This window comes from Brachypodium distachyon, chromosome 1 (genome assembly GCF_000005505.3).
Source record: "Brachypodium distachyon strain Bd21 chromosome 1, Brachypodium_distachyon_v3.0, whole genome shotgun sequence".
Lineage (NCBI taxonomy): Eukaryota > Viridiplantae > Streptophyta > Magnoliopsida > Poales > Poaceae > Brachypodium > Brachypodium distachyon.
Genome location: NC_016131.3, coordinates 16,754,664 through 16,767,136, shown reverse-complemented (window position 1 = coordinate 16,767,136; position 12,473 = coordinate 16,754,664). Strand labels below are relative to the sequence as shown.

At 44.6% G+C, this 12,473-nt stretch overlaps 1 protein-coding gene across 2 annotated transcripts; it reads right to left on the bottom strand.

Moving 5' to 3' along the window:
• Positions 1-2,291: 2,291 nt before the first annotated feature.
• On the bottom strand, positions 2,292-9,748 carry LOC100830570. Of its 2 annotated transcripts, XM_024461644.1 has the most exons (11): positions 9,378-9,748; positions 9,113-9,292; positions 8,933-9,038; positions 8,795-8,825; positions 8,310-8,343; positions 7,405-7,557; positions 4,730-6,824; positions 4,399-4,496; positions 3,212-4,308; positions 2,879-2,962; positions 2,499-2,719 (listed from the first exon to the last, which is right to left on the bottom strand). In XM_024461644.1, exons 1-11 carry the CDS (start codon positions 9,434-9,436, stop codon positions 2,655-2,657), a joined length of 4,002 nt encoding a protein of 1,333 aa, XP_024317412.1. In that variant the 5' UTR covers positions 9,437-9,748; the 3' UTR covers positions 2,499-2,654. The 2 variants fall into 2 exon arrangements, with proteins under 2 accessions (XP_003559934.1, XP_024317412.1); XM_003559886.4 differs by having other exon boundaries at positions 2,292-2,719; positions 3,212-4,496; positions 9,378-9,746.
• Between the last annotated feature and the right edge of the window lie 2,725 nt (positions 9,749-12,473).

Here is a 12,473-nt window from a genome sequence, read left to right as displayed (position 1 = left end):
CGCCATGTCCAGCTCCACCAGCCTCTCCCGGAACGCCGAGCTTCTTCTTCGCCTGCTCGTCGTCGTCGTAGTGTGCAGCCGCCGCCTCACCTGCCTTCCAGTAGCCTCCACCTCCTTCTCTTGCGTTGGCGCGCGACGGCTCATGGATGAACCGAGGAGAGGAAGAAGCTAAGCTGTGTGTTTCTGGTGCGAGTGCTCTCTACTGTGGCTCGCTCTGAAGCTCAGCTTTTCTCAGATCACCATGACATATATATCGGTATTTCTCTGTGTATATTTGACCAAACTCATGGATGCTATATATGTCTAGTTTGCTAAGATGGCATGCATGGCATGTTCCTTAGCGGAGCTATGGATAAATAGGCGTGTCGTCGTAGCACTGTCATGTAGAGTGACTGGAACTGTAGGCAGCGTTAATTGCCTCGAGTCATCTTTTGGGGACTTGAATAGCATTAGCACGCATGCATTGACCTGACATCCTACCTCGGCGCTTGGTGGCGTACATGCATGCATGCACATTCCTGAAAAAAAAAGAACCATGAATCCGGAAAATACTGTAGCTCCATAAGAATAGGAAAAAAGACAAATTCCTTGCGGAACTCTCTTCCTTCTTTCACCATAACTCCAGAACAAGTCGATGGCGTGCCACTGCTACGGCTCCACTATTTTGAAGCCAGCGTGACGTACTGACGTTATTATCTGCGGACGGGAAGTCATCGAGACGACGACTAAAGTCCATGCTGCTTGCATAAGATCTCTTGGATTTACGTCGAGCGTCATCAAAGACGTGGCCGAAATCCGAGAAACGAAAGCCTAACATTGCAGGAAAACCTCCCCAGAAGGATGACAACCATCTACAGTACATCTTTATTACTCTTGACTCGATGGAGTACGATTACTCATATCTCCACCATTGCCATCTTTACAAAGAGGAGCAAGGACCGAAGAGAGATCTAAAAAGCAGATCACAAAACCTAGTCCCAAAAACAGTGACCACTGAGCATGAACCATGCCACTGAGGAACCTACACAAGATCTCAATCCAACGATATACCGATTCCTTCCGACTCCTTGAAAAGCCCTGTCTTTATGACCATTGCCAGATGAGCTCACATTTTGCATATAATCAGCATTGCAACTCGAATGTGCAAGCGCAAGTAGCAGCAACAGCGTATGGCTATAGAAACCTCTCTTCCCTTTCTCCTTTGAGTACTGGCTCTTCTCTCTGCTTCAATGCAAAAGCCCAAATGTGCGGTTCAAATACAGTCGGAGAGAGGCAGACGATTGGTTTGAATGGACGGCGGCAGGATTGCATGCTCCATGATGCCATGCCATGATCTATCTATCTACAAAGTTTATTACATGCCCTACATAGCACTAGGTTGGGGCTTGCACTAGATGCTACTACAAGGAAGGTGTGGAGAGGAGGGCTATATTATACACAGTATATCAATTCACAACTGCTGTAACGCAGTGTGGTGTAAATTTGTAATGCACATATGCATGGGTATACATCCTGTAAGAACTTAATAAGAAAATAACTTTACAATTGTAGAGATCGGAATTGGTGGTCATCCATTCCCACCGAGATTACTCCCTCAGTTGCTACAAAATCACCTAATTATCACTCATTCTATGCGGTGGATAGATATGCTTACTAGGATCTTTTGATCATGGTTAAACGGTTTAACTCAAATGTTTTTGTTGTCTCAAAAGAACTTTTTCGAAAGAATTCTTATTAACATAAAATTTAAAAATACAAGACAAACATTTAAACAACTCATGCATAATACATATTTTAATTTTGTGGCAAAACACATGCATTTAGCTAACTGTAGCAGAAATTTCAGGACAAAGATTTAGAACAAGCAAGAAACAGTATATATTACTGAAAGGAGAGAGTACTGTTCCGTCACAATTTCACTGAGATATGGTCATTTGGCTGAGCAGGGAACTGGACATCCATGATGAGTTAGCATATGTCTCTGCGACTCTGCTTCACAAGTTTTTGATAGAAAACCATGGAAGAACAGAGCAATCCAACCTAACAATGTAGGGAACCTTCAGATTGACAAGCCATTCGTCCTGTTTATAATTCAGGAAAATGAACATCCATCGGGACTTTCCATCTCCGTAGCGAATGCAACTCATTGCATGTTTCAAATCCAAGAATTTTGGCATGAGTCCGTGCACAATCATTTCGAATCAACTTCCACATAAAAGAGAACTTGGGGAGACTATTCATGCAAGAGCAAGAGGCGCAAAAGTAAAAACATATGTACACAGGAGAAATGATTGTGCCGAGAAAAGCAGTCTGGAAGTGGATTCTTGATATATATGTGAATGACGAAACAAATGGGGAGGGAGATACAATCATATCACAAAAACAAGAAAAATAATCACGTCTCTGCCCAATTGAAATAAAAAATGCAAAAATCTAGAAGTCCAAATCTACACAAGAGGTAAAGAAATGAAGAAAAAGAATTATCAGACAACAACAGTGGAAACGCTCAACTGGCAGCTTATAAGAATTACCATAGATACAGGATATGTATATATATGACAAGCTAGCAGTGTCCGCGTACCATCCATGAAAATTTGATACCGGTACCTAGTTTCCGAAGATATTTTATACAATCCACCTATGGTGCTTGATGGTCACCTTAGCCTGGCATCACTTCCTTTGTTTCGGAATGTTGAGAGGGAGAAGAATGAACGCGGTTCTGCAAGTTTGGGGAGAAGATAGCTTTAATGAATATTACCACTCAGAAATGCATAGAGGATGGCAGTAAGAGAAGGTACCACCAACACTAAGTTGTTTTTTTTTTTGAAGAATCGCCAACAGTAAGTTAACATAAGAAACATATGTACAGTCTGTGTACCTTTAATTGAGCTTCCAGTGAGTTGATCCTCCCTCAATCTGAAATTTGCAGGGGCGTTTGGAATGGAGCTACGCAGCGATTGCTCTGCAAATTAATGTCTTAAGTAAACTAGTGGGCTTAATATGAAAGACACTTGTGTATTAAAATGAATGCTTATTACTGTAGTTTCTACTCTGCAAATGGGAAAGTTACTGGAAAGTAGACACTATTGCACTATGCAATAGCCAATAGAAGATGAGCTTAGTACCCTAAATGAGTTGAGTAGCATAGCATCCAACCAACAAGCAAGGATACTGGAAACAGCATGTGTAGAGAATTCTGGAAGCAAAATACCTTGTTCAGTGAAAACCTCATTCTCAACAAAACCATCATATGAAGAAAGATAGCCCATTCTTGACTTCCTGAAATCATCAGAAGATCCTATGGCTAGATCACGGCCATCTTCCATATCATCATCACACTCCGAGGCGGTTGAAGCAGAAACCCAATCATTTACTAAACCATCACTACCCCTATTCTTCCTCCCAAATTTCAACAGCTTCTTAAACCCTTTTGTAACATCTTTGCGTGGCTGTTGAGATGCATTAGCACCAACAAAAGGCATCTGAGCACTGCCCCACTTTTTTCTCATCCGGGAAACATCAGCATCTGTTATCTGATCTAGCGAATGAGAATTCCATGGTGATGGACTTCCAGTTGGTGAATCGACAAAAGCATCGCCATCTGAGGCATCATTTGCATAAGGGAATAGGTGTGGAGGGTGTGAGGTCCAGGGGGCTGGTAATTCGCCAGGTAAATCACGCATGTTTTCTGCAAAGGCATTGAACTTGGTATCACCAACAGTGGTTGCTTCCCTTGGAAAAGGAACATCGCCATTTTCGGATCCTAGGTCATCTGAATTTCCAAATTCATGACTTGGTCGTGGATTTTCACTGTCTGAATCAGCAGGAAAATCACTTTCCCTAAGATTCTCTTCAATGCTCTCATATTCTTCATCTTTGGCATCATCTGGAGAATCGTCTTCCTGATCTAGAAAATCATCATCGTCTTCATTCTGCAAGACATTTGCAAACATGGGTGCACGAAATCCGGCTATACCAACAGCAGGGTGAGCCCCATTGCCTTTACTAAGAAAAGACTTTGGTACGCCAGATTTATGGGTGTTACTTCTTGACGGCACCCAATTGCCCACTGATGAACTGTCCCTTAATTCACTAGCATTCAAGTTTTTCCTCATAGACTGTGACCCCCTTGATTGGTCTTTATCCAAAATACTCTTCGACTCTTCAATTATGCTCTTACTGCGGGAAAAACTTTTCGGTTGCGCTCTTGCACTAACTCTGCTAAGACCGGCTGATGGCTTTGTATTTTCTTTTCTGAAGTCAGAGAAATTAGGGACCGACTGTGCAAGAGGATTTTCTGGTGGATTCCTGCGATTTGCATAACCAGAGGTTACAGTTCTTGACGAATGTTTATGGACATGGACATGAGTAATTGATGTCTGAGTGTAAGCAACTTTCTTTGAAGAATGCTTCCTGGAATCAGCACTCCTGGAAGAACCATCACCGGATAGGTAGTCACTATTCGTTTCTTCTTCTACCAAGAAAGGATCTACCCACTGGAAAATGAGACAATGACAAACTATCAACAAGCAAAATCCACAATAGTGCATAATTGTAACATGCTACATGATTGTATGGTGTTATAGGGTTCAAGTGATGCATGTGTCTTTGTAACATTCCAAATCTATACTTACTGAATTTTCTTTAGTACTTCGTAAAAAATACCAGATTTCTGGAAACTCTTAATTTCTGTTGAAAAACGTACACTACTGCATGTAGAATTTAATACCTGATCCTTATTCCGTATAACTGATTGCAAAGGAGGAACCTTCTGAGCACAACGAGAAACATTTGTTGAGTCGGAAACATCTCCAGACCGAGAGAATTTAGCTCGCATCTCAGCCTTGCTCCGTTCTAGGCTTTCATGCATTGCCTTTAATATTGCTTCCTTCTGTTCTTTCTGCAGTTTCCAATCCTCCTTTAGTTTTGCATCCCTCTTCTGCGTATATTGATCATAGAACTTTCCTCTTGACTCTTCTAAGCTAAGAATGCCAAGTTTTTCTGGTGTGCTATCGTTATACCCTTCGTTGTCCGCCATCTTCAGAAGCTCATTGGTGTCAAAGTTGTTAGGCACTCTCTCCACGGTTTGCTTGGTATAAATTTTCTCTGGAAGAACCTGTGTAGGCTTTAACTCACTTGCGCTAGGTGTGTCTTCAACCTGTGCATCTGTAGGCTTCCCTCTTCGAGAGGTGGTTAGCATGTGTGCAGCAAATAGTTTCTCCAGCTCATTAGCCTTCATTTGCAGCTCATCATGACGATCTTGATTCCCCTTTGCCGGCCTCAAGGGCACAACATTTCCATCATTTACTGATTTAACTTTTACTTCATGCAGACTCAATTCCTGTTCAGCATTAGATGATTGTCGGCTCAAATTTATTCCCCGGCGACCAGATTTATCTGATGGAGGTAGCAGTTCAGATCCAACTGCAACCTTTCTCCGTGCATCCTCTACCTTCCGTTGAACACTTTTCCGCTGCAAGCTAACATCATGGACTTCAGTTTCTGTAGAAGAAGCTTCATCCCTACCAGATGAACCCCTAAAATTATTACGGGAACTGGATGTGGATCTCGGTTTGGGATCAACACCACTTGACATCTTCCCAACTGTTCGAGAGGATCGATCCCTCCTTCCGACCGAATCTGCTTCAGCATGTATCTCTTTTGAACGGAGACGGGAACCTCTATTATCTTTTTGCCCAACCCGTTCAGTTGTAACTGGTACTTCATATGGAACAGAAGCGATTTCCTTATCTATCATCTGGACATTCTCCTCTGACGATGGGCTAGTTAAAGTATTGTGATGTTTTGGCAAGGCTTCCTGAGCTGACCTTGGAGATGTTTTTAGCCGGGTCCGAGTGGGAACATCTGAAGCAACGTGCTCTGACATCCTCATGCTGCCTTGTCCTTGATTAACTCCCTCCTTCTCGAATGATAACTCACTATCAGTGCTGGAGGTTATAGCCATATCACCTTCCGAACAAGATCTAGTCTGTTTGTTAGGAGGCTCGGTACCGATGGCTGATAAGGAGGATGGAGAGGTAGCATTAAAAGTTGAGGATGAGCAGGTATTTGTAGTGGTAGAGTCGTCCTTGGGTATGTCACCATCCTTTTGACATGACCAAGACTGAGATGTGACTGGATGCTTCACCCCACTAGCATCCTTGTCAGCTCTTACTTTCGAATTGGCCTCCATGTTGGCAGATGTTGGGGTCCCAGCAGGAGTTCCATTTTCACTTTTATCATTGAAGCCACTGCTATCGTTGTTGCTTAGATCAATACTCATGTCACTGACACTGCTCCACCTCCTTACCAACTTGTCCATGGACGCAATAGAAGGCACCCTGCGGTGCTCGCCTTTCACTGGAACCACCTTAACGGTACCTGCAGAGTTGCTGTTACCAGAAGTTGAAGTTTGCTCCTTCTGTTTATTCTCAAACATGCTTATCCTGTCTTGCACACTCAAACGCCTTGAGAGCTCTTTAGCAGGAGCAGGAGGAGCATCGGTTTCCTTTTCTTGTTTATCTACTGCCTGCTGGATGGTTAGCTTAGAGTGCTGTTCAGTGACATGTTCCGATGGAGCATCTACTGAATGTTGGCTGTTGCTTAATTTGTCAATATGCAGGTCACCACCACCACTTATAGATTTGTTGCTGGATCCACCATTATCAGCCTGTGGTTCATCTATAGACATGTCTGAACTGCAGGAGCCACGAAGATTCCCATCTTCAAAGCTCTTCCAGTGTGATGAAGCTGCAGGCGGTGCATGCTGAGGATTGATATCTGGACGGCGCTGGCAAAGTGACATGTATTTGTTGCATGCTTCGCTGGATATAACAAGTTTATGTTGTTAAATGTATCTCATCATCATTCATCAATAAAGGAAACAAAGGAACAAAAAAGAAGGAACGGCAGGGATAGAAGATAACTCAATGCTATTAATTTCATTTTAATGAGAAAGGAACCGAGATTTCCCTCCCCTGGCGCTTAAAAGAACTCAATGCGATCATGGCAACCACAACATGGTAACAAAATGGGGAACATGTAGAGATTCAAGATTTGCAAAGCTGAACTTGTCAGCATATTCCAATTTGACATGAACCTCCTCCTAACTCCTAAAAGAACCTTCTCAAGCAAACTTTTCCCCACTTTCCAGTTTAAACTTCAGGGTGTTTCCAGTATTTTCTAAACTTATTAAGTTCTACAGTTTCTAGAAATTACAGCCTCTAGTATTTAGCATGAGATAATAAAAGCAGCAATAAATTTTGTCTTTACAGTTGCAGGCTGTTTCCTATCCAAAATGAAAATGTAATCTAATTGAACTACATAATACTGACCAGCAAAATAATATCCATATAAGACTGGCTATGATTGAATTATGAGCTTGTCGATAAGTTTCTAGCATACCTCAGCCGGTTGGCACCAAAGTGGTCTGCAAAAAGGAGAAGCTCAGAGACACTATCATGGTTGAACCCTGCAGATGATGCCCGCGCACAGGACGTGACAAGATCTTGCTTAAGTGCACTTATACGGACATCAATCGCTCGAAGAAGTTCCTTCCTGCTCAAAATATCCAGGGAATAAGTTATGGATGGTTAAGATATTTCAGCTTGCATCAAAGGTGTTGAAACTGTAAATTAGTTGATACCACAACACAGCCTTCAAACAATGAATAATACATTCAAGTAATATGTCTTGTCCACCAAAACTTATCTTACATTGAATTGATGCATGACTGCACACCAATTATACTAGTTCAACAAAGAACATTGAGTCTTTTATGCACACGGACAAATGTGTTAGTTAAAAAGGATAGCCCGAGCTCTAGTCTGTAACATTCCGTCAAAGTACTAACTCCACTAACAACTAATCATTGCATCAGAACCACAGACCAATTAAAGGATGGATGGTTTGCTTCACTCAAAGCTCCTAAAAAAGGATCACGGGAATATGTACATGAAAGGTCCATGAGACATAAACAACAGAACAAGTCCAATATTCATACAGATAAAGAAATTGATGCCATACAGTTATTCTCATACACATGCCACAAGCATCTGCACTCCAAATCTTACTTAGAGGCGAAAAAAACAGCTGGCATGGTAGGAAACACCAACGAAAGACATGAAGTATACAAGTAGGAATCGTATAATGTGCAAGACCTAGCATTAACTGTAGTTAATGTGTTTCATATCTCTATTGATCTATTTGACATCAAGAAGTACAAACTAGATGTGGATCATGTTCAATTAAATTAAACCAAGTTCATTTGGCGAAGGAGAAGGAAATGAACTCAATTGAGATGAGCTTACTTTGTAATGTCTGCAGCTGCTGCCGAGGCTTCAGCTGACAAAAATCATGACAAGGGATTACATAAATTATAGAATTAAGAAGCATCACATACTGCATGACTGTAATGATGCTACATTAAAACAATTCTCAGACAATGCGTGGAACAAACTATGTTGTACATTAATTTCCTAAGGTATAAACGGATTTATTACATTAGCTTATTAATCGAGGTCAGTGCTAATATGTTATGTGACGGGTAATATAGGTAATTAGGTACAGTGACATCAATGTTCTAGCATTAATCAAGAGTTCCTTCCAAGTTCCAATTTCATGCAAGCCTATCCAGTTGCCGAAGAACTTCCTTTTCTTGCTCTTGGATTTTATCACGAGTAGCCCGTTGAGTAACCCCAGTTAAGATGGACTCAATTTATCATGATGAGAGTGTCAGTGTTAATGAACCATATGAAATATGAACACTGGACAGACATGAAAATTTAGGACATACCAGCAGCACCCGAGGTAGCACCTCCAGCAACCTGCATAAGATACTGCCAATTTTAGACAAATGCTTTGCTATAAAACACGCAACCTGAACGCACTAGAACAGCTGAAAGAAATGCAATGCTTGGCAGTTGGCACGTACTCCCTGTGCTGCATAAATCCTCCTAGCCCCTTCGAGCTGCGACATTTCGGCGTCGAATGTATTCGCCACCTCCAGCACCTCCGGCGTGCTCACGAAGCGCACAAACCTTCAAGCACAAACGAACCTATCAGAAGCTAATCCTTCGACACTACAGCCGCATAAAGGCATGAGTGAAAAAACCTCTCGAGGGTGCCCTTGCTGAACCACGCTGCACGCCGCTCCAGCTGCAGCCGGATGGCCGGCTGCGGCGGCTGGGCCGCCGCCTGCTCCTCCGCCGCGCGCAGGTGCGCCACGAACGGCTTCACCGACCCGGACGCGATCTTCTCCGTCCGCCCATTGCCCGAAACCACCAGCTCGCACCTGCGAAGACACCCAACGGCAGCCCATGAAAACCGCACGAAAATCCGAGATTTTCTCCCTTCTAGTTAGTTCACTGCTTCCTCACCTGGAGCGGCCGGGGGAGAGCTGGAAGAGCGCGAAGTCGAGCGGCGCGTCGGGCTCCATGGCGCCGCTGCCACCACTGCCACCGACGCCGGCGAGGTCGGATCTGATGGATGGATCCCGGGGCAATACCTGCTCCCCACTCCGCCGGAATCGCCCCCCAAGAAACGCCGGAAAGGCGGCGAGCCGCCGCAATGCAGCTCCCGCGGCGACGAGATCGCGCGCGGCTGCAGCGGCGGCCCGGATCTCGCCCCACGAGCGCCCGAATCCGATAACGTGCGCCTGCTAGCTACGGGGGGCAGAGCGAAGTGGAAGAACAGAGGACTGGAGAGAGAAAGCGAGAAATAGAGGACTAGAGAGAGGGAGAGCTGATGCTAGTCTGGTGGAGCTGGAGACACACTGCTGCTGCCCTCCCCTCTGCGAGAAAAATGGAACAAGAAAAAATCAAAACTAAATCTAGAGATTTTCAGGGGCAATTATGAGAAATTAGTGGCTTTAATTCCGAGTTCTGGTAGAGCTTAGGTATGATTTGGAAGCTGGTTCTCTTCTGAGATTGCAACCGTGGCAAAAAAAAAAGAGGCTGCTTTTGTTTTCATTTTGCTTTATGTGTTATTTTTGGCTTTTCCGGATAACAACGGCTTTGAGTGGACTGTGGCCTACGAATTTACCTTTCTGCCCCTCCCTCAAGAAAACAAAACGGTAGAGCCTTCTTTTCGAATTTTAGTGGAGGTTTTTTTAAGCTGTGAGAGGGATGTTTGGTAAGTGTGTGGCTAATTAACAATTGTTCAAAATCACCGTCTGTGATGCTGACACATTGACACAAGGATAGAGGACGTGTTACTTCCATTTGATAATTGTTGAATGTATATTACAACGATGTGTCATTCTCGTCCTATCAAGCTCGATTGCCAATCACAACATGCCAGGTGGAGAGTTTGTCATCAGCACCTTTTCCACCATCAACTAATGAACTGTTCAGCGGTGACAAATGAATCGAATATTTAAGCCCCATTGCACGTAGCAGTGAATTATGGTCTGTTAAATATGTTGTACGGATAGAATTAGTTGTGCACTACATGTCTTAATGAGCTGTAGTTAGAGATAGAGTTAGAATTAAAATTGTTAGTATCTAACCTAACACCCTAGTCGGTTCCAATCTGAACTAATCTGTAATATGTACGATACTCTCGATATATAAAGCAAACTAGCCGCCCTGTGAAGAGCTGTGCGATTCCAACCAATCCCCTGCTTCTATTACGTTTTACATGGTATCAGAGCTTATCGATCTCAGGTTATGACTTCCTCCGCTGCCACGGCTCCCTCGACTACACCAACTGCCTCTCTCTCCAACTCCACGTGCGCGACCCTGAGCATTGGGTCCATGATGTCCAATGGCGCCACGCCCATCTCCTTCGGGCACCTCATCACCATCAAGTTAGGTCAGGAGAATCATCTCTTGTGGAAGGCACAGGTCGTGCCGCTGCTCAAAAGCCTTGGCCTCTATGGCTACGTCCAGGGCACCTTCGCCTGTCTGCCGGAGACGGTGGCTGAGAGCGATGAAGACGGTGCTGAGTCATGCCCGAACCCTGCTCACCATGCATGGGAGAAGCAGGATCAAGCGATCCTGTCGGCGTTGCTCTCCTCCATGACCGAGAGTGTGCTCGGTCAGTTTCTGTTCTTGGGTACGTCCCATGCACTGTGGTCGGCGATTGAAGCCTCCTATGCGTCGCAAAGCACTGCTCGTACTTTGCAGATCCGTCATCAACCCTCGCAGATCAAGAAGCGAGACTCGTCCGTCACCGATTACTTCAACAAGATCAAGGAGCTGTCCAACAAACTTACATCGATCGGCCAGCCCCTCACCTCCATCGACTTTGTCGCCTATGTCCTCGCTGGTCTCGACTCTGACTATGACTTGATTGTGTCATCCATCACAGTCGGCGGGACGGTCTCCGAGAGAGAGATCTTCTCTCACATGCTCAATCATGAGCAGCGGCTGGCAAGCCGGGAGGCAGACGATATGCCTGTCACTCCTTCAGCGAACATGGCAGACAGATATGGCGGCGGCACTAGGAACACCTACTGCCCACCTCAGCAGTGGCAGGAGTACAAGCAAGTCGCACCTCGCCCCAGCTACTCCAACAATTCTGGTGGCGGTGGTGCGCCCTTTCCCACTGCTGGTAATGGCCGCAATGGTGAAGATCGGCCCATCTGCCAACTATGTGGCAAGGTAGGTCACATCGCGTCCAGGTGCTTCAAGAGGTTCAAGCGTGACTTTGCCGGTATGGGCAATGAAGGGCGCGTTGCTGCTGCTGCTGCACAGCGAGGCCCTCAGGGCAGCACTCCCTCCTACTCCATCGACACAGCGTGGTACGCTGACACAGGGGCGACGGACCACCTGACCGGAGAGCTCGACAAGCTCTCCATGAAGCAGCCCTACACCAGCAAGGACAACATCCACACAGCTAATGGAGGAGGTATGCAAATTCTGCATGTTGGTCAAGCTGCACTTGCATCTCGTTATAAAACTTTCAAACTTCGCAATGTGTTACATGTCCCTTCTGTAACTCGTAATCTCCTTTCCGTTAGAAGATTTACTAGTGATAACCATGTTTCCATGGAATTTTATCCTAATCATCTTCTTGTTAAGGATCTGGACACAAGGAACACGGTCCTTAGTGGTCACTGTCGCGGCGATCTCTATGCAGTCAACGACAACACCACATCTTCTTCCTGCAAGTCAGTTTTCAGCGGCGTCCGGACCTCCTCTGAGCAATGGCATTGTCGCTTAGGTCATCCAGCGTTACCGATTGTGCAACATGTTTTAAATTCTAGGGAACTTCCAGTCGATTTAGAGAAAAATGTTAGACAACATGTGTGTGATGCCTGTCAACAAGGCAAGAGTCATCAACTTCCTTTTTCCAATTCCGAACATGTAATAAAAGCTCCTCTCGAGCTCATATATTCAGATGTGTGGGGCCCTGCCCAAACTTCTGTTAGTGGACATCGCTTTTATGTGAGTTTTATTGATGCATACAATAGATTCACATGGCTCTAGCTGCTTAAGTCCAAATCTGATGTCTTCTCTATGTTTGTTCAG

Excerpts from the sequence above, each read along its gene's own strand:
- LOC100830570 (XM_003559886.4), bottom strand. The coding sequence starts at position 9,436 with ATGGAGCCCGACGCGCCGCTCGACTTCGCGCTCTTCCAGCTCTCCCCC. Across the intron at positions 8,826-8,932 it reads GGATTTATGCAGCACAGGGA|GTTGCTGGAGGTGCTACCTC; the intron begins GTACGTGCCAAC and ends TATCTTATGCAG. Across the intron at positions 4,497-4,729 it reads TTATACGGAATAAGGATCAG|TGGGTAGATCCTTTCTTGGT; the intron begins GTATTAAATTCT and ends CTCATTTTCCAG.